Genomic DNA, 25,950 nt, shown 5'->3' on the forward strand with positions numbered 1-25,950 from the left:
TTCTACGCCACGTGGAGGGGAAATGTACCAGGCGGTGGCAGTTGCTTCCCTGGTGCTCACTTTGAAGAGGATATTTCCCCACCGGTTTAATAACTTGGGCGTGCAAAGCACTGCCAAATTGCAGCGGACGTACGGTGACCCTGTAGGGTTTCCAAGGCAGAGGTTTGCCACAGCCTGCCTCTGCATAACAACCATGGACGTCCTTGTTGGTCTCCCATCCAATCTCTGGCTGACCCTGCTTAGCTTGTGAGGTCTGATGAGATTGGCTTAGCCTGGACTATCTGGGCCTGGGCTTTGATAACATGCTGAAGGTAAATCCATATCTCTTGCCATGGTTCTTCCTCCACATTCCAAATTTGGGGAACGGGAAACGTGTTGGGGGAACTGAGGGTTTCCTTGGAAAGGCCCCCAGCCACCAACCCCACAGATTAGAGGATTTTCATCCCATTCAGCAGAATTCCTGTTCGTTCTAACGCATGGCCATGCCTCAACTGCGGCCCTCCAGATGTCCATGGACTACAATTCCCAGGAGCCCCCTGCCAGCATTTGCTGTCAGGGGGCTCCTGGGAATTGTAGTCCATGGACAGCTGGAGGGCCGCAGTTTGACTACCCCTGCCTCAGAGGAACTCGCTTTCTGCGTTGGTGGCAGGACGGTCGTAGGCCGTGCCCGAATACCTGGTGGCAGTTTTCTTATAGGCTTCATCGCAAGGAAGCGAGTCTGGTTTGGGGGAGGGAAAGGCACACTATAATCAGAAAAACAAAAAGCCAGCAGGATCTAAAACCGCAGCGCTCTGTTGCCTGAGAAACAGTCAAATACACCCGGGCCTCTTCCCCAGCGAACACTTGTGCCAAACCAGTCTACACCCCTCTTAAGTCCGTCAACTTCAGCAGATTGGAGGGGCAGGACTCACTCTAGGATCTTTTCAGATACTAGCCGTATTAATCTGCACAAGGAGAGGTGGAGTCGAATTCAGGAGCACCTGAAGAGACAAGCAAGGTTTTTTTGGGGGGGGGCGGGGGAGTGAGTTTTCGAGAGTCGGATCTTCCTTGGTGAGACAATGAAGGTTGTGAGCTTTTGAGAGTCCGAGCTCCCTTGGTCATACGAGGAAAGCAGATCATACGCTCCACAGCTCTTAAGCCGAACATCTTGTTGGTCTCTCAGGTGCTCCTGGGCTCATATCTAGCCAAGGGGGTAAGGGTGGCTGTTTGTCAGAGATTTCTCTGCCAGATATGCACAGTCAGAATAAAGATTCCAGAATAGTCCCCATATCGGACAGCCTGGGCACCCCACGGTGTGAATTTTGGCTTTCGGACGGCCTTCAGCTCTGCCCCTTCCCTCCCTCAGGGAGCTGCCGTCCACCCTCCAGAGGAGACTAAACCAGAAGGAAAGGTCAACACTGCAGGGCGTTTTTTTTTTGCCGAGGGAACAACTCAGATGGAGAATCTGAGGAATATCCAACAGTACAAGTTTTCAAATAGTTGCAAGATGTGCATATTGTTATGGTTACAACAATGGTGGCGAAAAGACACCAAGTCACAGCCAACTTACGGCAACTAGGCACGTGCACCGGAAAGAAATTTGGGAAGCTGAAACGCTGCAATTTTTTCCCCCTGTAAAGATTCCCAGTCAGCGGAGACCATTTCTGCTGCCTGAGAAGGCGTGGGGGGGAGGGTGTTTAAAGGGCGTGCCAAACATCTGATCATGACACTCTCCCCTCCCCTCCCCTCCTTTAAACTGACCAAATTGCGATTTGGATCCCGCTGATTCGGCTGGTCTAAAGTACAGCGATGAGCAATTCAGCTCGGACAGGTCCGAAGATCAGCACTGGATTCAAGTACTTTTGGGCTTATCCAAACCAAATTGCCCATCCCTAATGGCAACCTTATCTTCCCAGATCTGCCAAGCCTGGGCCATCCAGGTCGGAAGAAGGGACCTGCAGGGGCTTCACGGATCAGCCCTGGACTTCCTTGGTGGCCTCACATCGAAGCATAACCAAGGGGTCCCCCGCAGCTTAGCTTCTCCGAGCTGTCAAAATTAGGCTAACCTGGGCCATTGAGGTCGTGACAAACACAGGTGGTTTCCCATTGCCTGCCTCTCTGGTCTCTCCTCCAAGTCCTAACAGGGCAACCCTGGTTAACTTCCAAGACCTTTTGAAATCAGGTCAACCTGATCAGGGCAAGATGGCGATTCAATAAGCTGTCGAGTGAAGTCACAGACGACGTACAGTATCCCTGTTGGGTTTTTAATGCAAGAGACACCCAGATGTGGTTCGCACTCTGGATCCTTGTGGTCTCCCATCCAAGTACTAACGAGGCCCCAGGCCCCTAAGAGGAGCCAAACCCTGCTTAGCTCCAAGTTCTGATGAGACTGCGCTAGCCTGGGCCATCCAAAAGATGAGCAGAGGCGGTTTGTCGTTGCCTACCTCTTAACAGTAGCCCCCAATCTCCTTCGGTGGTCTCCTCTCCAAGGACTAACACAGGCCTTGCTTAGTTTGTAAGATATCATGAGATCAAGCTAGGGTGGGCTGTCTAAGGGTGCAAATCTAAAATATCTCGCCTTAAATTTAGTACACTGATTCTGAACTAGTTGTTTGCAGAGGAGACTGTTCTGGTACGTTGAAGTCCAGCACAGGTAATTTATCCACCTTGGGTTCAATGCTGTTTGGAAATGTGTGTTCCTCCCCCCCCACTTGGTTCTCCAGAGTATCATGGTGCATTCATGGTGCAGGGGCTCATGGGAATTGTAGTCCATGAACATCTGGAGGACCACAGGTTGACTACCCCTGCTGTGGAGGACTCTTGAGGGCTCTAGACTACCCGTGAGAGCCAGTGTGGTGCAGCAGTTAAGAGTGTTGGACTCATAACTAAGAGACATGGGTTCGAATCCCTATTTGTACCCTGGAAACTTAGTGTGTGGTCTTGGACCAGTCACAGTCCCTCAGCCGATCCTACCTTCCAGATGCGATGCCTGAAGCAGATTCTGGGTGTCTTTCTAGGTGATCATAATGGAAATGAGTCAATTTGGACAAAAGGTAATAATGAGCCGCAAATTAAAGAACCAATCCCAAAGTGCAGGCTGCACTGGTTTGGCCATGTCTGCAGCACCTACAGCAGCATGTAGGCTGAGAGGACAACCTGCGCCACCGATTGTCAGCTAGAGGAGAAGAAGAAGAAGATCCTACCTCAGGGTTATTGCAGAGGTAAAACAAAGCAGAAGAGAATGGCGTTAGGTGATTTGGGTGCCCACTTGGGAGAAACGGGGAGGACACAAATGAATTAAATACAAAAAATTAATACCCCCACTCCAGTCCCTGTCCCCCCCGGAGACCCAGCGTGGTGTGTAGAGGTTAAGGTGTTGGACCAGGAGCTGGGGAATGACACTTCAAATCCCCAGTCTCAGTCTAGGTGTCCTGGGTCTGATCACACACTCTCTGCGGAGCAGACCTCACAGGGTTGTTGTGAGGCACAATAACAGCATCAGATTTGGGTCCCTGTTGGGGAGGGGGAGAGGGAGGAAATTGCAGTGGGATGGGAAGGAAGGAAGCAAGGGAGGGAGGGAGGAAGGAAGCAAGAAAGAGAGGGAGGGGAAGGAGAGTGGGAGGGAGGGAGGAAGGAAGGAAGGAAGGAAAGGAAGGAAGGAGATTAGGAATGAGAAGGGAGGGAGGGAGGAAGCAAGGAAGAGAGGGAGGGGAAGGAGGGAGGGAGGGAAGGAAGGAAGGAAAGGAAGAAAAGGAAGGAGATTAGAAGTGGAATGAGAAGGGAAGGAAGGAAGGAAGGAAGGAAGGAAGGAAGGAAGGAAGGAAGGAAGGAAGGAAGGAAGGAAGGAAGTGGAATGAGAAGGAAGGAATTAGTTGGGGAGAGAGAGAGAGAGAGAGAAAGAAAGAAAGAAAGAAAGAAAGAAAGAAAGAAAGAAAGAAAGAAAGAAAGAAAGAAAGGGCCCCTTTCCCCTCCCGGAGCCTCCCGCCGGGAGCCTGTGGCCCGCCCCGCCCTCCCTCCCTCCCTCCCTCCCGTCGGCCGCGCCTGGTCCTGATGCTGCGAGCGGCGCTCCCGATCCTTCCTCTCCGCCGCCGCGCCCGAAGCCGTCCGGAAAGAGCCGAGGCCTGCCCGCCTGCCGTGCTCGCGCGCGAGAGAGAGGCAGAGGCGCGCTCCGGCGCCGGGGGCTGCCCATTGTCCTCCGCGCGCGCGCGGGCGGGCGGGCGCGCTCCGCCATCCCTCTCCGCCGCCGCCGCCGCCGTGGGCCGGCCCGTGTGGTGTGGGGGGTCTGTCTGCGGGGTCTGCGGGGTCTGGCGGGGTCCGCTGCAGGCCGGAGGCTCCCCGGGCGCTCGCGTGGCCGCCGCAGGAGGTGCCTGGGCGAGGCGGCGGCCGGGGCGCTGGACGGCGGGGCTGAGCGGCGGCGGCGGCGGGGCTGCGTGCGGAGGGCTCCGTCGGGCGGCGGCGGCGGCGGCGGCGGGGCCTGAGCGCGGGCGGGGGTCGCTGTCCGGCCGGCGCGCCCTTCGGAGCGGCCGCCCTCCGGCCCTGCGCGGCGCCGGCCCCGACGTCACCTGGCCCCAGACATGGGCGGCCGCCGGGATCGAGGCCGCCGCCGCCGCCGCCGAGGGGAGCCCGACCGAGAGCCGCGGCCGCCCCCCGCCCCCCGCGCCAGCCTTCCTCCTCCTCCTCCTCCGCCGCCTCCGCCTCCTCCCGTGGCGCCCCTGGGATCCTCCGCCTGAGGCAGCCGCGGGCAGGATGGAGCAGCCCCCCAGGCGGGGACCCCCCTCTCCAGCGCCCAGCCGGAGCCCCACAGGACAATAGGGGCCGGGAGCCGGGATCGGGGCCCGCCGGGCGGAGGAGGGGGCCACCCCCTGCCAGAGGATCGCCCCCACCCACCCACCCACCCACAGCCCCTCCGCGCCTGCCTGCCTGCCGGGGCCGAGGAAGCAGGGCGCCGGCCCCGTCGCCAAGGCAACAGCTCCGGGCATCCAGGGCGTGGGTGAGCCCTGAAGGACCACAGGGCGGATCGGGACCCCCTTCCCGGCGCCCCCCGCCAGGAGCTCCGGAGGGTCGTCTCTGTGCCACCCGTTTTCCAGCCTGGAGGAGTGGAGGTGAGCCAGGCCCGGCCCGGGCATCCCCCCTTCCCCCCCAGTCCGTCCATCCCTCTCCCGCCTGCCTGCTGCCTGTCACAATAGGAGACCCCCCCCCCTTGTTGTGTTCATCTCTCTCACCCCCCCCTCCATTCTCCGATTCTCCATTTGCCTCTTTCCCAGACGTCTCTATGGAGCTGCCACCTGTTTCCCTGTTGCCTCTTGGGGTGGGGGTGGGGTGGGCGGATGGGTGGGGTGGGGCAGGGGGGTGGCCTCCTCCCCCAGGTGCTGGGGTTTGGGTGTGGGTGTTCTGATTCCCATTTTGCCTGAGCTCCGTCCACCCCACCTTCTTGGTCCTTTTGTTCCTTCCGGAACTCCCCCCCCCCCCACAATCTCTATTCTGCAATTGCTGTCTGACACCCCCCCCCTTCTATCTAGGCATGGGTAGTGTTGCAGAATGGGCTCTCACCAAGATGCTCCTTGTTCTCCCCCCCCCCCAAAGAAAAACACCCTGTTATTCAGAAAACCTTCCTTCCTTTCGGCCAACGCCAGACAAGCTTTTGTAAATAAGTCATTCTCTGACATAGCATCTTATTTTTGGGGGAAAAAAATGTCCATCAATCAGATTACAAAATTGACACACCAAAACACAGCAAAAAGACCTACCTCGCAGGAGGTAGAAGGATGGACTAGACCATAGGAAAGGTAAGGGGCTTGGGGAGGGGGGGGGTCTTGGGGAGGTTCCTTTGTTCCGGCCTTGACAAGATGGTTAAACAGTTTGGGGGACAGCAGTTCAACTGGGTGGGCTCCCTTCACCTCCCTGCCCCCTCCCCTCCCCAAGAGGAGATGCTTAGGTGTAAACGAATAGTAACCCAATTGTAAACCAATAGTATTTGAGCTGTTGTGCCTAAGGTATTGGGTTGGTGCAGAAAAGGATTTATTTGAGAGGAAGAAGCTTGTTTGCCTCTTACCCTGGAGAAAAGGAGATGTTAAACGGAGCCTGTGTGAATCCCCCTGGTTGCTAGGGGGAATAAAAATTACTCACAGGCAAAGAAGGTTTTTTAAAAGTGAGCTCTTTGTTCTTTTGAGAGACCAAAGCCAAGTCAATAAGTGTTTTTTCATTTTCCTGGCTAGTAACTTCAGTGGGTTTACCTTAGTGAGTAATCCATCAGTGGAGCTGCTTTACTCTTAACCCACCGTTTTGCAAATGACATAGGAGTACCTTGGAATGGGGGAGGTTGATCCTGTTCTCCCACGAGCCGAAAACCAACCGCAAACCAATTCAGTATCGTGAGCTAAGTCGATGGGAATAAGGTGCAAAATTTTAGTAAGTTATCTGTAAACCTGTAGTCATTTCCCTTGTTGATAGTTAGGGGTATCTGGCAACTCTTGTCCTGTGTGTGAACAGGTGTGTCTCGGAGTGCGTGTCCCCCAACCTTTGGGTGCGCGTGCGCTGTGCTGTCTCTGTCATGTGTTTCCGTACATCACAGACGTGCCTAGCCACAGGACACACTGGTGTTTCTGTGAATGGATGCGTTTTGGTGGATGGCAATACACCCCGCTCTCTGCTTCTACGACCACCCTGCTCAGGATTCATTGCCATGCGTGGGTTCTCGGCCTGTGCACGAGTCTTCCGGAGGGCGCGTGATCGAATCACCCCAAAATTCGGTGCATCTTGACCGTGCCCCAAGGCACTTCCTGGCTTCCTGCTAAGGAAATGCAACTCGGGCGGTTCGTCAGGGCCCAGGGATCTGCCGGAGGAACTGGTCACCCGGCGTGCATAAATCAACCGGATTATGAACCAGTGAGATCATGTGGGCAACCGGGATGGGGCAGGGGGAAGAGAGCCTTGATTTCTTTTTGTCCTAGTGGCAGGGAGTCGCAGGTCTTGGACGTTGCGGTGAGGGACGGTGTCGTTTGTGTAGTTTTGGTGTATCTCGGAGAGGTCACATGCCCAGGTTCATGAGTCTGTGTGCGAAGTCCTGGCCGTGTTGAGCCCCCAGCTGGTTTGGAAACACGGCATGGGACTGGTACTGTGTGAGTGTACAGGCGTCACAACCGACGTGTCGGCAACAGAGTGCTCCTGGGAGTGAGCGAGCTTTCCGAGGCCCATTGTCAGCCACAGGTGCTCTGGGGCCCTCTGGACTGGCTCTCCCCCACATTGGTGTATCTTTGTCACATCTCTGCTAGGGGCACGCAAGATAAAGGAGCCGTGGGTCCACTCTGCTGGAGTTTGAGTTGGGTTTTAAAAATCACAGAACTGAAAGGAGCCGTCATGAAGGTGCCAACCTGGATACCTCTTGACTTAGTTGCCGACCCGCAGGTGGGTGCAGGGAGTGGAGTGGGTCACGGCAGAACCTCCCGGTGGGACTCTGAGGGAATGCCTGACCCTCCCTCCTTCCCTCCCTCCCTCCGAGGAACCTGTATTTACAGCTTTTATTGTAATATTGGCCTTAAATTGTTGCACGCCAGCCTGAGAGTGGTGCTGAGAGGGCCTATAAATGAAATAAATCCAAGCTAAACGGTAAAACCAGTTGGCTGTAAAATCTAACTCAAAGGCCTAGAGCAGGGGTAGTCATACTTCGACCCTCCAGATGTCAATGGACTACAATTACCATGAGCCCCTGCTGTCAAGAGCTCATGGGAATTGTAGTCCATGGACATCTGGAGGGCCGCAGTTTGACTACCCCTGGCCTGGAGTATCCGGCAGCCCCCCAAAACCCGGTGGTGGAAAATTCTGTCAAGTTGAAGATGCCAGATGGGTGGCTTGTGCTACCTCGGAGCTAGAATGGTGGGGGTCGAAGGTGCCCTCCAGTTGCAGCCGATTTATGGCGACCCGGTACAACTGGCGAGGCCAGAGATGTTCAGAGGTGGTTGGCCATTGCCTGCCTCTGCGTGGCAACCCTGGACTTGCCTGCTGGACTCCCCCCTCCCAAGGACTAACCAGGGCTGGCCTTGCCTGGCTTCTCAGATGTGATAAGGTGGGACTGGCCTGGGCCGTCCAGGTCAAGGCAAGCGGTGATGTTTTCCTGCTCCCTGCCTCTGCGTAGTGACCATAGACTTCTTCGGTGGCCTTTCGTTCAAGTACTAACCAGGGCTGACCGTGCTTCGTTTCCTCTCCTGGGCTCGCCTGGGCCACCCAGGGCAAGGTGATCGACTTTCAGAGGTGGGTTTGCCCTTGCCTGCCTGCCTGCCTCTGCATAGTGACAGAGGACTTCCTTAGCGGCCTCCCATCCAAGCACTAACCAGGGGCGACCCTGCTTAGCTTCCAAGATCGGCCTAGCCTGGGCCCCTCAGGTCAAGGCAAGAGACAAACTGGTGTGATTTGCCATTGTTTGCCTCTGCATGGCAACCCTATGCTTCCATGCTGGTCTCCCATGCAAAGTACTAACAGGGGCTGACCCTGCTTACCTTCCAAAATTGCAACAGGTGAAGACCCGTCAGCCGTGATAAAGTAGTGGAAAAAAGTCTTGAGCGGGCGATGGCCAAGTGATTTAATGTTCAAAACAATTTCACAATGTTCAAAACAATTTCAAAACAAATTCCCGGATATAGCCCGTTTTCGATATCTTCATCAGTGAATTCTCAGTATTGTAATAACTCAGTCTCCTCTAATAATGTTTTTATGATTGTTGGAAATAACTTAGTCTCTTATAATGTCTTGGGTATATAGCTCAATCCCAAACCGGTCACATAATATCCATATTTGTAGGGGTCTACTAATATTAGCATCTACCAGCTTTCCGCAGGGCCTGTAAGACAGAGCTCTTCCGCCAGGCATATGGTTGAGGCCAGGGCAGCTCTCCCACTAATCCACCAGAGGATCCCCTCCAATATTGAGATCTCTAACATCGAGATCATTGTTAGATCTATTGTATTGGTGCCACCCTCTTCTGAATATTATTCTCTCCACCAGGCTGAACTAAGATCAGAATTGTGACCACTGCCCCTATATGTTATATGTACTTTTGCTGATGTTAATTGGGGTTTTTATGGGGATTTTATTGTGTTTTAACTATTTATGTTGTAAACCTATTGGGAGAAGGGCGGTCTAAAAATTAAATAATAATAATAATAATAAAACATCAGTATGTGTAATTCCTCTATAGCAGTGGGGTCACTGATGAAGATATCGAAAACGGGCTACACTCGGGAATCCGTTTCGAAATTGTCTCGAACACTTTGACATCGCCAGCTTGAGACTTTCTTCTTCTGCTAGCTTCCAAGATTGGGCTAGCCTGGGCCCCTCAGGTCAAGGCAAGAGACGAATAGGTGTGGTTTGCATAGGTGTGGTTGTTTGTACCTGCATAGCTACCCTGTGTTTCCATGGTGGTCTCCCATCCAAATACTAACAGGGGCCGATCCTGCTTAGCTTCCAAGATTGGGCTAGAATGGGCCATCCAGAGATGGAGGGGGTTTTTCCATGGACTTAGCAGCCCTGGACTTTCTTGGTGGTCTCCCATTCACATCCTAACCCAGGTTGACCCTGCCTAGCTTCTGAGATCTTATTGAGACTGGGCTAACTTGGGTTAATCAAGTTAGGGATCACCATATTTTACAAATGTTTATATTAAACATAATGGTTCCCAAGCCGGGGGAACCACATGTGACAGGAGATCTTTTTTCGGCTGCCGAAAAAGCAAAAACTGAATTCGTTCTATGGAAATTCAGGATGAGGTTAAGCATATGGATTGTTTGGCGAGAGAGGAAATTAACTGTGTCACTGTATGTGTCCACGAGGTATATTTGCAAAAGCCACATGACAGTCATAGGAGGAAATGTGGGAGAGCATCCATCCATACTGTTTTTTGTGGGATGAATACCCTGAATCAAGTTTTTGTGTCTCTGGTCAGTTCGGAGGGTAGCCATGTTGGCTTTTTGGGGGAATAGCCAGATTCAAGGCGGTGGGCCCTTAAGAAGGAAAAAAGCTCATACCCTGGTAACCTGTTTGTCTCTAGCGGGTGTGGGCTGCCAGGGCTTATGGGAATTGTAGTCCATGGACAGCTAGAGAACCACAGTCGGCCCATCCCTGGCAGGGTGCTACTGAACTCGCATCAAGTTCTGCCCTTGAGTATCTATGTCTCTTGAGTGTTTATGTCAAGATAGAAAGAGGGGCCTGCACACTTTTTCCAAGTCTCTTTTTCTCCCAAAGTTCTAGAACTGGAGGGCATCCAAGGATGCTGACGGGCAGTAGGTTCAGGGCGGACAAAAGGAAATACCACTTTACACAGAGAGCGATTTGCTGCCAAAGGATGTTGGGATGGCCAAAGGAATAAACGGTTTGAAAAGGAAATTAGATAGATTTGATGGAGGATGAGTCAATCAGCGAGTACTAGTTGTGGTGACTGAGGGGAACTTCCACATTCAGAGGTGGTAAAACTCCGAATCCCAGAGCCAGGAAGCAACATCAGGCCTCGGCCCCTCTGCCCTGAACTTGGCCCTGCAGAGGGACTGGCTGGCCCCTGGGTGAGACGGGAGGCTGGACTGGAGGGACCCTCCCTGGCCTGACCCAGCAGGGCTCTTCTGAGGGTCTTCTCAGGGGAAGGCCTCGGCCTCCCTGCCCTGTGGCTGGCCCTGCAGAGGAACTGGCTGGCTACTTTGTGAGGCAGGATGCTGGACTAGTTGGACCCTCCTTGTTCTCATGTTCTCTGTGTTTGAACACTGATCTGTAGTTAAAATGTGAGATGGGTGTGGATGAATAATATAGAATCATAGAATCACAGAGTTGGAAGGGGCCACACAGGCCATCTAGTCCAACCCCCTGCTCAACGCAGGATCAGCCCAAAGCATCCTAAAGCATCCAAGAAAAGTGTGCATCCAGCCTTTGCTTGAAGACTGCCAGTGAGGGGGAGCTCACCACCTCCTTAGGCAGCCTATTCCACTGCTGAACTACTCTGACTGTGAAGAATTTTTTTCCTGATCTCTAGCCTATATCGTTGTACTTGTAGTTTAAACCCATAACTGCGTGTCCTCTCCTCTGCAGCCAGCAGAAACAGCATCCTGTCCTCCTCCAAGTGACAACCTTTCAAGTACTTAAAGAGGGCTATCATGTCCCCTCTCAACCTCCTTTTCTCCAGGCTGAACATTCCCAAGTCCCTCAACCTATCTTCATAGGGCTTGGTCCCTTGGCCCCAGATCATCATATGTTGCTGGGGCAGTCTAAGAATCATTGAGAGGCCATACATTTGTGAAATTGGAGGACTATGGTTTCCTATGTGTTTCCCTGTGAAAAAAGATTAGGTAGTTTTTTCCTGTGGTGTTGCCATAAATTGGACTGGTAATCTAGGGTAAACTTCTGCATGACCCCAAATGGCTGTGTAGGTAGTGATGGATTCACCCAGGGGGGCAGGGGTTTTCCAGACCTACTGTTAGATTTGGAAAGCCACTGCTAAATTTCCCTTTCAGAAGTTGAGGGGCCTTGGGAGAGCGACCGTTTCCTAATTAACATGGATGGTTAAACAGGCCCCTTTTGGATTTTCAAAGAGTGTGGGAAATAATTGGTTGAACACGCTTCCCTTTCTGTCACGGCAGGCTGGATGCCTTAGCTCTTCAGTTATTCAACTTGGTAGTTATCCAAATATGGACAGGTTAAGGGGGCCCATGGCTCAGTGGGAAATGAGGGGATGGGAAAGACCTTGGCCTGAGACCCTGGCTCAGTGGCAGAGCCTCTGCTTGGCATGCAGAAGGTCCCAGGTTCAATCCCCGGCGTCTCTAGTTATGAGGAGCAGTCAGGAGGGGATGGGAAAGACCTTGGCCTGAGACCCTGGCTCAGTGGCAGAGCCCCTGCTTGGCAGGCAGGAGGTCCCAGGTTCAATCCCCGGCATCTCCAGCTAAAAGGACCAGGCAGGAGGGGATGGGAAAGACCTTGGCCTGAGACCCTGGCTCAGTGGCAGAGCCTCTGCTTGGCAGGCAGAAGGTCCCAAGTTCAATCCCCGACATCTCCAGTTAAAAGGACCAGGCAGGAGGGGATGGGAAAGACCTTGGCCTGAGACCCTGGCTCAGTGGCAGAGCCTCTGCTTGGCAGGCAGAAGGTCCCAGGTTCAATTCCCGGCATCTCCAGTTAAAAGGACCAGGCAGGAGGGGATGGGAAAGACCTTGGCCTGAGACCCTGGCTCAGTGGCAGAGCCTCTGCTTGGCATGCAGAAGGTCCCAGGTTCAATCCCCAGCATCTCCAGTGAAAAGGACTAGGCAGGAGGGGATGGGAAAGTCCTTGGCCTGAGACCCCGGCTCAGTGGCAGAGCCTCTGTTTGGCAGGCAGAAGGTGCCAGGTTCAATCCCCGGCATCTCCAGTTAGAAGGACCAGGCAGGAGGGGATGGGAAAGACCTTGGCCTGAGACCCTGGCTCAGTGGCAGAGCCTCTGCTTGGCAGGCAGAAGGTCCCAGGTTCAATCCCCGGCATCTCCAGTTAAAAGGACCAGGCAGGAGGGGATGGGAAAGTCCTTGGCCTGAGACCCCGGCTCAGTGGCAGAGCCTCTGCTTGGCAGGCAGAAGGTCCCAGGTTCAATCCCCGGCATCTCCAGTTAAAAGGACCAGGCAGGAGGGGATGGGAAAGACCTTGGCCTGAGACCCTGGCTCAGGGGCAGAGCCTCTGCTTGGCAGGCAGAAGGTCCCAGGTTCAATCCCCGGCATCTCCAGTTAAAAGGACCAGGCAGGAGGGGATGGGAAAGACCTTGGCCTGAGACCCTGGCTCAGTGGCAGAGCCTCTGCTTGGCATGCAGAAGGTCCCAGGTTCAATCCCCGGCGTCTCTAGTTACGAGGAGCAGTCAGGAGGGGATGGGAAAGACCTTGGCCTGAGACCCTGGCTCAGTGGCAGAGCCTCTGCTTGGCAGGCAGAAGGTCCCAAGTTCAATCCCCGGCAACTGCAGTTAAAAGGACCAGGAGGGAGGGGATGGGAAAGTCCTTGGCCTGAGACCCCGGCTCAGTGGCAGAGCCTCTGCTTGGCAGGCAGAAGGTCCCAGGTTCAATCCCCGGCATCTCCAGTTAAAAGGACCAGGCAGGAGGGGATGGGAAAGACCTTGGCGTGAGACCCTGGCTCAGGGGCAGAGCCTCTGCTTGGCAGGCAGAAGGTCCCAGGTTCAATCCCCGGCATCTCCAGTTAAAAGGACCAGGCAGGAGGGGATGGGAAAGACCTTGGCCTGAGACCCTGGCTCAGTGGCAGAGCCTCTGCTTGGCATGCAGAAGGTCCCAGGTTCAATCCCCGGCGTCTCTAGTTACGAGGAGCAGTCAGGAGGGGATGGGAAGGACCTTGGCCTGAGACCCTGGCTCAGTGGCAGAGCCTCTGCTTGGCAGGCAGAAGGTCCCAAGTTCAATCCCCGGCAACTGCAGTTAAAAGGACCAGGAGGGAGGTCAGCCCCTCCTCAACACATGAAACTGCCTTATACTGAATCAGATGATTGATCCACCCAGGTCTTTGTCTCCTCTGCCTGGCAGTGGCTTCCCAAGTTCTTCGGCATGCCACCTACTACCTAGAATCCTAGAATCCTAGAGTTGGAAGGGGGCTCCTGGGTCATCTAGTCCAACCCCCTGCACTATGCAGGACACTCACAACCCTATCGCTCATCCACTGTCACCGGCCACATTTTGGCCGCATTTTGCCCCATGGAAGATCCTCTCCTCCACAAACCACACCCTCCGCAGGCTCCACCGCCCACATCTCCTCTGTTCCCCAAACTGGAGCTGGCAGCCTTGAAGCTCCAAGGGAACTGGTGCTTCCCCCACCTTATTCTCCTTTTCCTTGGGAAGAGGTGGATTGAGGCATCTCCTCTTAACACTTTCCAGACGCAAATGAGAACCAGTTTGGTGCCTCGCCAAGGAAGGTAACCCCCAAAGTCTCTCACCTTTGGGTGTTGGAGTAAACTGACTGCGATTTGCTCAACGGTTTTGACCAAGGAGTTTAAATTTAAAACATCTTCTCGTGCCTGTTTTGGAGCAGCAGGGACTCAGCTTCGTCTACCTCCTGCACACCAGCTTTGGAAGCGGAGCGGCGGATTGGCGTCCATTGTCTGTTTAGACACACACCACCCCCGCCAATTAATTTCCAGTTTTGTTAACAAAAAGAAAAAGAGGTTCCCCCAAATCTTTCCATAAGTAAAAACATTTGGGCAATAATACTTAAAATAATGACTGCCCCTAGTAAACGGAGACAGTAGGAGAACATGCTGTCTACCTCCCCCCATTCGAATCTCCAGAAATTTCCCAACCCTGAGATGACTTCCTTGTACCCATGAGTAGCTGCTTTCAGACAGACAGCAGTGGGTTGGACTAGATGACCCTGGAAGTCCCTTCCAACTCTATGATTCCATGACTGAATTATTCAACATGTGATCTCCTGATACCTGGCTTCATTTGATATTTGTCAGCCCATACAGACAGTCTGTAATGTGACATCTTATATTTTTATAATTTGCAGCTGTCCTATGCCGATCTTGTAGACCAGGGGTGGCCACGCAGTGGCTTTCTAGAGGACCATGGACTACAATTCCCACAAGCCCCACAAGCTTATGTCTAGATATCCATGGACTACAATTCCCACAAGCCCTTGCAAGGGCTTGTGGGAATTGTAGTCCATGGACATCTAGGAAGCCACCATTTGGCCACCCCTGCTGCAGACCTGATACCCCAGGGGGACCCTGGGCTATCAGGTCATGGCAAAAGATAAAGAGGTGGTTTGCCTGCCTTTGCCTAGAGGTCCTACATTCCCTTGGTGGTCTCCCATCCAAAAACTAACCAGCATCAACGCTGCTTAGCTTCTGAGAAGAGATGAGGTTGGGCTAGCTTGGGCCAACAGGGCAAGAGAGAACAGACCTCTTCCATCAGGTCTGTGGTTGAGGCTGGTAAAAACTCCGACATCCCATTGGCTTCCCTCCTGTATTGCAACCCCACCCTGGGTTGTGATCTTTGCGCCCAAGGGAGGAATTTTTTAGGATCCATTTTAGAATTGTTAAACTGTGCTTTCAACTGTATTCATAGAATCAGAGTTGGAAGGGAACTCCTGGGTTCAACCCCCAGCAATGTGCAGGATCCTCCCAACCCTCTTGCTCATCCACTGTCACCTGCCACCCCCTTGAGCCTTCACAGAATCAGCCTCTCCATCAGATGGCTCTCCAGCCTCTGTTTAAAAAATCTCCGAAGATGGAGAACCCACCACCTCCCGAGGAAGCCTGTTCCACTGAGAAACCACTCTGACTGTCAGGAACTTCTTCCGGGTGTTTAGATGGAATTTAGAATAATAGAATCCTGGAGTTGGAAGGGCCCTCCTGGTTCATCTAGTCCAACCCCCTGCACTATGAAGGACACTCACATCCCTCTTGCTCATCCACTATCACCTGCCACCCCCTTGAGCCTTCACAGAATCAGCCTCTTCATCAGATGGCTATCCAGCCTCTGTTTAAAAACCTTCTAAAGATGGAGAACCCACCACCTCCCGAGGAAGCCTGTTCCACTGAGAAACCGCTCTGACTGTCAGGAACTTCTTCCGGGTGTTTAGATGGAATTTAGAATCATAGAATCCTAGAGTTGGAAGGGACCTCCTAGGTCATCTAGTCCAACCCCCTGCACTGTGCAGGACACTCACATCCCAATCGCTCCTCCACTGTCACCTGCCACCCCCTTGAGCCTTCACAGAATCAGCCTCTCTGTCAGATGGCTCTCCAGCCTCTGTTTAAAAACCTCCAAAGATGGAGAACCCACCCCCTCCACATGTTGTTTTCTGCCCTGAGTCTGTTCAAATCCAGCTATAACAAAGGGAGCTTTGACCCTGGAATGTTCATGCCCTGAAAATCCTGTGGGTCTCTTAAGCTGATGCGGGACTCAGTCCTAGGTCTTCTTGGCAGGCCAACATGGCAGGCCTCTGAAATTAACTCTCCTGAGTGGATCTTCAGTGGAGGTCCCACTTGATCAAGGGCCACCTCTATTCCCCAAACATGCGTGTGGGCGAGAAGTGTGGGGGTGTCTGTGGATGGGTCTGACTAACCGAACATTCACGAACGTGAGTCAGGCATGACAGATCTCCGTCTGTTTGAAGCTGGCTTCACGGGTTCAATGAGATGCTGACTGGCCCTCCTCTCGGGGTTGGGGAAGCACGTGTGGTTGAGCCTGGGTGGTAGAAGGCCAGCTGAGCTTTGAGCAGCACATGGACCAGTCAACACAAGGGTGGAAGTCTCTCATCCAGATGGTTTGGCGTGCGTTTCCCCTTCTGTCAGGATAGGGGTTGTCAAATCCGACCTGATAAATATGTTTTTTTAAATTAAAAGCCTTGTAAAAAGACAAAGATAAAAATCGAACACAAATAAAGAATCACAGAGTTGGAAGGAATTTCCAGGGCCATCTAGTCCAACCCCCTGCAGAATGCAGGGAATTCACAACTCCCTGCCCATCCATAGTGACCATGCCCGGATGATCCCCCCCTCTGAAAACAACAAAAACAACAACAGAACAACAACAACAGAATCCCTGGCCAGTCTGACCTGGAGGAAATTCACCTCCTGACCCCAAAATGGCAATCAGCATTTCCTTGGGCATGCCAGAAAGGGCCACAAGAGCCAAGCTCAGACACAATCCCATCTGCCCATAATCTGCCTAAATTCACAGAATCAGCCTCTCCGTCCGATGGCTCTCCAGCCTCTGTTTAAAAATCTCCAAAGGTGGAGAACCCACCACCTCCCAAGGAAGCCTGTTCCGCTGAGGAACAACTCTGACTGTCAGGAACTTCTTCCGGATGTTTAGATGGAATTTCTTTTGAATTAATTTCATCCCGTTGGTTCTGGTCTGTCCCTCCGGGGCAAGAGAGAACAACTCTGCTCCATCCTCTACATGACAGCCTTTTAAATACTTGAAGATGGTTTTCAGGTCCCCTCTCGGTTACCTCCTCTCCAGGCCGAACAGACCAAGCTCCCCCAACCTTTCTTCATATGACTTGGTCTCCAAACCCCTCACCTTCTTTGTTGCCCTCCTCTGGACACGTTCCAGTTTCTCTGCATCTTCCTTCAGTTGTGCCCCAAACTGAATACAGTACTCCACGTGAGGTCTAACCAGAGCAGAGCAAAGAGATACCATCACCTTGTGTGACCTGGACACTACACTTCTCTATATAAGAGAAGAAGAAAAAGTAGGAAAAATATAAAGAAGCTTCCGATTTTCTCTACATTAAATGCATGTCAAAATTACAAACTTTCCACTTACTCTAAAATTACCAACATAAAAAAAAAACTTTCTACCAATACCCCTCCCCTTTAGTCATCAAATCCAGAAATCACCGGAAAAAGGGAAATTCTTGAAGGGTTAAGGGGTGGTGATTCAAGGAAAGGGGGAAATTTGCGAAGAAATTTCACCGACACTTTATGGCATTGGTGGCTAAACTTTGGTTCTCCAAATGTCCCTGGACTACAATTCCCATGAGCCCCTGCCAGCACATACTTCCTCGGGTTCTCCTATCCCAGAACTGACCAGGCTTAACCTCAGATAAGGGTAAAGACCCCATGTTTCTGAAGACCCTGACCCAATGTGATATCAGGAAGAAGAAGAAGAAAAAGTTGGTTCTTATATGCCGCTTTTCTCTACCTAAAGCAGTTTACAATTGCCTTCCCTTTCCTCTCCCCTCCACAGCCACCCTGTGAGGTGGGTGAGGCTGAGAGAGCTTTGATATCACTGCCCGGTCAGAACAGTTTTATCAGTCCTGTGACTAGCCCAAGGTCACCCAGCTGGCTGCATGTGGGGAAGCGCAGAATCAAACCTGGCATGCCAGATTACAAGTCCGCACTCCTAACCACTCCACCAAGCTGGCTCTCATCATTCTATAGGGCACCATGGCCTGATCTGGGCCAAACAGCCCCTCCCAGAAAACTGGCACAAGTGGACAAATGTCACGTTTTTTGTTTTGGCCCTTGTTCAGCTATCCATAACATTTCATTTTCTTTAAATAACCGAAACATTTTTATAGAATTCTTTCTCAGATCTGCAATGCATTAGGAGTAGTGGTTTTTATCCAGTAGGAGTACTGTTTTTTATACCTCGCTTTTCTCTACCAGAGGGCGTCTCAAAGCGGCTTACAATTGCCTTCCAATACAAACCAAATTGGAAGACTGAGAAGAAAAACCGGTTCTCATAGGCCTGGGCAGCTCTTCCTCTTTTAAAGCAGGGGTAGTCAACCTGTGGTCCTCCAGATGTCCATGGACTACAATTCCCATGAGCCCCTGCCAGCGTGCTGGCAGGGGCTCATGGGAATTGTAGTCCATGGACATCTGGAGGACCACAAGTTGACTACCCCTGTTTTAGAGCACTCTGTGGTAGGCTTGTGTGCTTCGGCCGCCTACTCTGTGGCATCTCCATTTGAGCCTACTCTGTGGCATCTCCCAAAAGGCACGTAAAGTACCAAACAGAGCCCTTGGTTTGTAACATAAAACTGGATAGTATGTAAGATTGTCAGCCTCTGGGTCCTGGCTGGAGACCTGGAAATATAAGTGATCTCCAGTAGTAAAACATAGCAAGAGTCCAGAAGCTCCTTAGAGCTTTGGGGAGTCCCGGCTCACTCCTCCAGGTACCAAAGTCCAGGAACACCTTAAAGACTAGCAAAATTGGTGGCAGGGGAGGAGCTTCCGGGAGTCCCGGCTCCCTTCTTCAGGTCCCAAAAAGCCAGAGTCCAGGAGCACCTGAAAGGCCAACAAAATCAGTGGAGGGGGAGTTGCCTTTGGGAGTCCCTGCTCACTTCTGCAGAACTCATGAAATTCAACCCCTGCCAGAAATTTTGTTATTTATTTATTGGTCTTGAAGGTGATGCTAGACTCTTAGAATCATAGAATCATGGAGCTGGAAGGGGTCTCCAGGGGCATCTAGTCCAACCCCCTGCACAATGCAGGAACTGACAACTACCTGCCCACCCACAGTGACCCCCCCCAATTTCCAGAATCCATCCTGGCCCGGAGGAAATTCACCTATTATCCCACAGTGGCAATCCGCAATTCCCTGGGTATGCAAGGAAGGGCCACAAGAGACAAACGCTGGCACATCCCATCCTGCCCACCCACTCACCATCTGCCTGAGTCCATAAATCTATCAGCATTTCTGTCAGATGACTATCCAGCCTCCGCTTCAAAACTTCCAAGGCAGGAGAACTTTTGCTCCTTTCTCCTGCTGCAGACAGACGCACCCATCTTGAACTGGCCCCAGGTGACGGAGATCAGATCCCCTGGAGATCATGATTGCTTTGAAGGGAGGGACTGCATGGCGTTAGATCCCACTGAAGCCCCTCCCCACCCCAGCCCCCTCCCTCCCCAGGCTCTGCCCCTCCCAAATCTCCAAGAATTTACAGCTTGGACTTGGGGACCACAGTCAGACGGCCGTTCTCCCGAGAGAATGTGGGCCTGTTGTGACAAAACATGGAATTTTTTGGGCATCCCACTAGGTCGTTCCCACGGAACGCGACTTTGTTATTGGCTAATGAAATTGCTTTCAGTTGCTCTGAGCCGCCATCGTCCCATCCCCAAACCGTAAGCTCATCAAACGCTGATAATGAAAGACATTAACTAGCGATGTGATAAAGTTAGAAAGATGACGTTTTTTTCCCAGGCGGGAACCACAAGCACCGGATCCTTCTCGGAGCGCTGTAACTCCCTGACCTCCGTGCGCGATTCATCATGTGCCCACCGGCTTCGCGGGGAGTGACGTCTGTCTGGCTCGAGCCACAAGCGCATTGAGTGGCCCACCTCCTAGAGATCTCCTGGGGTTAGGAGTGATCTCCAGCTGACCGAGATGGATTCGCCTGGAGAAAGGGCTGCCTTGGGAAGGGAACTCTCGGGCATCAGCCCGTTGGCGTCCCTCCCCAAACCTGACCCCCTTCAGGCTCCACCCCCCAAATCTCCAGGTATTTCCCGACCAGGAGCTGGCTACCCAATAAGTGGAAGAATCCGAGGCTGTGGCCACAGAGACAATCAGAAGGCATCTCCGGCTGCCTGAAATATTCATTCCTGTTGAACTGTCATGGCCTCCTGCAAAGCATCCTGGGAATTCCAGGTGGAAGGGTGGGCAGATACTTGTCGTGAATGTGAAGTCTTAAAATTTGGCCATTTGGGAATGAGCTGGGGCTTTGTGGGAGAAAAGTTGCAGTCCACTTTTGATGTTCCTGTGAGGGCCTTGGCCTCTACGCTGTGTAGTTGATTGTGCAGAGGAACTGGCTGGCCCCTGTGTGAGACGGGAGGCTGGACTGGAGGGACCACCAGTCTGGTCCAGCAGGCCTATTCTGATTTTGATCTACCAAGACAGCCAAAAGTCTTACGTCCTAGACTCCCCCCCCCCCCCGAGGAGTCTGAGCATTATTTTGTGAAACGTTACAATTTCATGTCCAAGGACTTGTTTGACTTTTTGGAATGGGTGTTTCCTCTAGAACGCACTAACCCCAGTCAAAACAGGATCACTTTATTATTGTTATTATTTAATACCTTTTATTATTAATTACCTTTTTTAAGGAAGTGAGCAGGACCAGGAAGGACTCACCCCACCCCCAGCAAGGCTAATTCTGATTGGCAGGGCAGACCCCTTAAAATGTTTCCATGGCAGCAGCAGCCACTGCAGTGTGACCGAAGTTAAAGCTACGGTGATCATTTTGTGGCTGCAGCTCAGCTCCCTGCGGTGGCCCTTGTGAGGCGGCCATTTTACTGCTGTGCCCACCATGTTGTGTCAGAACCCCAAAGGTTAGAATCATAGAATCATAGAATGATAGAGTTGGGAGGGGCCATACAGGCCACCTAGTCCAACCCCCTGCTCAACGCAGGATCATAGAATCATAGAATCATAGAGTTGGAAGGGGCCATACAGGCCATCTAGTCCAACCCCCTGCTCAACGCAGGATCATAGAATCATAGAATCATAGAGTTGGAAGGGGCCATACAGGCCATCTAGTCCAACCCCCTGCTCAATGCAGGATCATAGAATCATAGAATGATAGAGTTGGGAGGGGCCATACAGGCCATCTAGTCCAACCCCCTGCTCAACGCAGGATCATAGAATCATAGAATCATAGAGTTGGAAGGGGCCATACAGGCCATCTAGTCCAACCCCCTGCTCAACGCAGGATCATAGAATCATAGAATCATAGAGTTGGAAGGGGCCATACAGGCCATCTAGTCCAACCCCCTGCTCAACGCAGGATCAGCCCTAAGCACCCTAAAGCATCTCACAGGCTTGTAAAGGTTGGGGACCCCCCCTCCCGATATACACCACAGACTGATCTTTTATTTTCCCCCCCTTCTTCCCACCCCTCCAACCTTTTCCCCCGACAGATGACGTCTCCCTTTAGCACCAGGGTCCTGGGCCGTCACCGTGCACGCCGCCGCTGACCCAGCTCCCCTCTTTTCCTTCCCCCCCTAAAGATGGCCAGTGCCAATGAGACTGAAGAGGCCCACGGCTCGGTGCCCCACGCCGCTTCCACCTACGCCAAGTTGCTGCTCTTGGGCCTCATCATCTGCGTGAGTCTCGCGGGGAACCTCTCCCTCTCGCTGCTGGTCTTGAAGGAGCGGGGCCTCCACAAGGCCCCCTACTACTTCCTCTTGGACCTCTGCCTGGCCGACGTGATCCGCTCGGCCGTCTGCTTCCCCTTCGTCCTCGTCTCCATCCGCCACGGCTCGGCCTGGACCTACAGCGTGCTGAGCTGCAAGATTGTGGCCTTCATGGCCGTCCTCTTCTGTTTCCACGCGGCCTTCCTCCTCTTCTGCATCAGCGTCACCCGCTACATGGCCGTGGCCCACCACCGCTTCTACGCCAAACGCATGACCTTCTGGACGTGCGTCGCCGTCATCTGCATGGTGTGGACCTTGTCGGTGGCCATGGCCTTCCCCCCGGTCTTCGACGTCGGGACCTACAAGTTCATCCGGGAGGAGGACCAGTGCATCTTCGAGCACCGCTACTTCAAGGCCAACGACACGCTGGGCTTCATGCTCATGTTGGCCGTGCTGATCTTCGCCACCCACGTGGTCTACATCAAACTCCTCCTCTTTGAGTACCGCCATCGCAAGATGAAGCCCATCCAGATGGTCCCAGCCATCAGCCAGAATTGGACGTTCCATGGGCCCGGCGCCACGGGGCAAGCCGCGGCCAACTGGATTGCGGGCTTCGGGCGTGGCCCCATGCCGCCCACCTTGCTGGGCATCCGGCAGAACGCCCACGCGGCCAACCGCCGCTTGCTGGGCATGGAGGAGTTCAAGGCCGAGAAGCGGCTGGGCAGGATGTTCTACGTCATCACGCTGCTCTTCTTGGTCCTTTGGTCGCCCTACATCGTGGCCTGCTACTGGAGGGTGTTTGTGAAGGCCTGCAGCATCCCCCACCGCTACCTCTCCACAGCCGTTTGGATGAGCTTTGCCCAAGCCGCTGTCAACCCCATAGTTTGCTTTCTACTCAATAAGGACCTCAAGAAGAGCTTGGTGGCCCACGTCCCTTGCTGGAGGACAGAGCCGGAACTTCCCCGGGAGCCTTACTGTGTCATGTGAGGAGCACGGCGGGTCGGCTGGAAGGCGACACCCCCCCCTCCCGCCCCGCCCTGTGCCAAACTGAGCCCGGGTTCCATTTTGAATCTTGCTTTCTCCCCTCCCCCTTTTTGTACGTTACACGAGATGCTGATTGATGGTTCGTTCTGCTTCCCTAACCCCTTCCCCTCCCCGCAATCTTGGCCGTGGTTCCCCCAGGTAATGGGTGTTGGCAAAGGGACTCCAATCTCACAGCCAGCCTAGGGCAATGATCCGAAGGCCGCCTGCCTGCCTCGCCTGCCTTGAGGGGATCAGAGCTGGGTTCTGGTCTCAGCTCCCTTGGGGTAAATCCAGAATTGTACGGTGACTGTAATGGGACATCGCTAGAATCCCCTCCTTCTCTTAGGCAGAGCTCAACATGCCTCTGGGCTTTATGGGGGCTACCCCTGTTTTTCTAGTCTAAAGAATGGATCACATTTTACTTCTAACACCGCCCAAAGTCTTACTGCCCTATGCTACACCTTCGGAATGCCCATATTTTCCTAGTTGCATGATCTGGCAGGCCTACAGGTATGCCTGGAAAGACGAGAAAGTCAGATTATTAGCCTCAGATCCCTCATAACAGAAATCTCTGCCTTGGCAGGGTGGATCCCTCTTTACACCTAGGGTTGCCAGCCTCCAGGTGGAGCCTGGATATGTCACAGAAATATCACAGATTTCCAGACGAGGGAGGTCAGTTATCTTGGAGGAAATGGCTAGGGTTGGTGCTTTGGCCCGGTTTGGCCACCTCGGCGATCACCAAAGCCCAAAGCGGGACATAAGTGGCCAGTGCCACGGCACAGAGAGGAGGGGTGGTGTCAGGGCACCAGCCGGCAGCCACATGCAACTGCAGAGCTCTGCGTCTGCGTGCGGCCGCCGGTTGATGCACCACCGCTGCCTCTCCACTCCGCCTTGCTTCAGTGATCTCTGAGGGGGCCGAACCGAACTGAACCGAACCGCATACCCCTAGAAATGGCTGCTTTTGAGTTGCCTCTAGGGCATTATACCCTGCCGAGGCTCTTCCCCGACCCTCCCCAAGCCTCCATCTCCAGATCTCCAAGAATTTCCTAACCCCTAACCTCTTCCCACCCAGGAGGCAGTGACAAACACAGGGCCCTGACATCAGAATCTGCTTAAGGCTGATTTCCTGAGCCGATTAGCCAATCCGTGGGTGAAGCTGTCAATGAGTGAGTGTGGGGCTACAGAGCAGGTTTGCCAATCTCCACGCGGGGCCTGGAGATCTGGAATTACAACTTATCTCCAGAGTGCAGGGATCCCTTTCCCTGGGGAAAATACCTCTTTGCAGGGTGAACTCTGTGGCCTTATATCCCACCAAGGCCCCCTCCCAGAATTTGCCCTCCTCTGACAGATCTCCACGACCCTTCTACAGAAGCAGGAAGGATGGAGGGGCGAAGGCAACAGGCTCAGCTGTTTGAAGGGAACATGCTGGAGCCAGCGATGACTTGGCTCTTGTCAATCAGGAAGCCGTAACCAGGGAGCCTGGGAAACCCCTCCTCAGTTGCTATAGCAGCAGCCAATCCAAGGGCCCACAGACCATGTCACCCTGGAACAAAGCACGCAAGAAGATGCAGGGCGGGGTGTGGGGGAGGATAAGCCCACCACGAAACCCTGGCGCCGTGTTCCCCGGAGAGGAGAGGCGGAAGGCAGAGGCGTCTGTGTACAATGCAGAGAGTAGGAAGTCTCTAAGGTGGGAGGGGGTCAGAAGCAGCGGTGGAGGTGGCAGCACATCCCCCCCCCAAACTAGACATCAGAAATGCCCTGGCAGACTTCAGGGATGCCCCCACAGCCCTTATCCCCCCCCAAATTGGCACGTATTCAAGTCCCGCGGTCTCTTCCTTGGCCTCCTTTCAGAGGGTAGCCACATTACTCCGCAGTAGAACAGCAAGCTCCAAGTCCGTTCGTGTCTTAGAGACTGGTGAGATTTTTCGGGGCTCGAACTTTTGCAAATCAAAGCACCCTTGGTCAAGTATTTGTGCCCAACGCAGGGGTCTTTGCCTCTCGAAAGCTCGTGCTCCGAAAAATCCCATTGCTCTCTAGACTTGATCAGACTTGAATCGAGCTCTCCTTGGCACAGCGCATTGCCCCCCACAGCTTGTTTGCACCCCCCCTTTGGGAGAGACACTTAGAGACCCGTCATGGGGAAGCAGATCACTCCCCGTGTAGCCGTGCTGCCTCTCTGGATTTACCCCAGGGGATGAATACGATTCAGTGGATTGCCCGCGACCATTGTCAGGGCTTTGGCGGGGAACAGCGCACATGGTCTCCGGGGGCGAAGACAGGCCCTGAGCACCTGAAAAGCCCAGCTCCGAGCAGGGAGCAAGGCCAAGAAACGGGGCAGGTGGGTGGGGTTGTCCGAGGTGACGCTTCTCCTGCCTCTGGGAGAATCGAGCGAGTGGGGAAAACGGGGCCTAGACTGGAGAATTTCAGTAGAGGAGACAGACAGTGCCTCTGGAGGGAGGGGGAGACAGGACGCCTGGCTCCATCTCCAAAGATGTGCGAGGAACATGATGTGGCTCGGCTTCTTCTCCACTGGGATGCCTGTCCACCCCGTTGCCATGTGGCCAGGACTTTGAGATCCAGTCTGATTGAATTTCCAGCCATATCCTCCACGAAGGAGGATAAGGGCCTGTATAAGGCGCCCTTTCATCCGCTGACTGTTGCTAGTGTTGAGATGGGCATGGGATGAGGAGGGGGAGGCCTAGCCGGGAAGACTTGGAAGGGGCAACATGGGGAGAAAAGCAGAGAGGAGACAGGGCAGGGGGCCAGGGATGCAGGAGCAGAGCCGAGACAAGGAGATGGAGAAATCTGAGCTGGGTTTTGTGGGGGGGAGGTGGGGAACCAGGAGAGCCCTGTGGGGGGGGGGGGGGGTTGGGTCTTTTTCCCTCGGAAGGACCTGCTGTTGACTTTTGCCTGAGAAGACAAGACTGCCGAACCCTCCAGGCCCGCCACCAGAGAATGGCCTTAATTGCCGGCCAACGTTACGGCCACCCCGCGGAAATCCATATTTGCAAAATATGGCTGACGGACACAGCTTGCTCCCAGAATTCTTCTTCTGGAGAGAGACGTGAAAGAAATGGAGATTTCTTTCTTTTTCTTTTGTAAAGGGAAGCGAATAAAGAAATTGCGACTTCAGCAAGGGGGGGGCGGGTAGGGGGGGCCACGAGGCTGACGGAAGGCGCCGTGTTCCCTGCAAATGTACGCTTTTGAACTTGTTTCTGACCGGGGGGGGGGGACAGCTTGGGAGGGGGGGCGGGTGGGGTTGGATCAGGGGGTGGAGACGGAGGTTTGGGGTAGGGATTCCAATTGATCCTGCCTCGCCACGCCTTCTTTTTTGTGTCAAATATGTTTCCATTCCTCCCCCCCCTTTTGGGGGATTTTCT

The 25,950-nt window shown here is 53.5% G+C and overlaps 1 protein-coding gene across 3 annotated transcripts; it reads left to right on the plus strand.

Moving 5' to 3' along the window:
* The first annotated feature begins 4,096 nt into the window (after positions 1–4,096).
* Positions 4,097–25,416, plus strand: GPR173 (G protein-coupled receptor 173). 3 transcript variants are annotated; one of them, XM_077329733.1, is made up of 3 exons: positions 4,100–5,081; positions 19,623–19,917; positions 21,332–25,416. In XM_077329733.1, the coding sequence occupies exon 3, from the start codon at positions 21,422–21,424 to the stop codon at positions 22,532–22,534; it is 1,113 nt and encodes a 370-aa protein (XP_077185848.1). In that variant the 5' UTR covers positions 4,100–5,081; positions 19,623–19,917; positions 21,332–21,421; the 3' UTR covers positions 22,535–25,416. The 3 variants fall into 3 exon arrangements, with proteins under 3 accessions (XP_077185849.1, XP_077185848.1, XP_077185847.1); XM_077329734.1 differs by lacking the exon at positions 19,623–19,917 and having other exon boundaries at positions 4,097–5,081; positions 21,422–25,416; XM_077329732.1 differs by lacking the exon at positions 19,623–19,917 and having other exon boundaries at positions 4,104–5,081.
* The last annotated feature ends 534 nt before the right edge of the window (positions 25,417–25,950 follow it).

Source organism: Paroedura picta, chromosome 3 (assembly GCF_049243985.1).
Source record: "Paroedura picta isolate Pp20150507F chromosome 3, Ppicta_v3.0, whole genome shotgun sequence".
NCBI classification, from domain to species: domain Eukaryota; kingdom Metazoa; phylum Chordata; class Lepidosauria; order Squamata; family Gekkonidae; genus Paroedura; species Paroedura picta.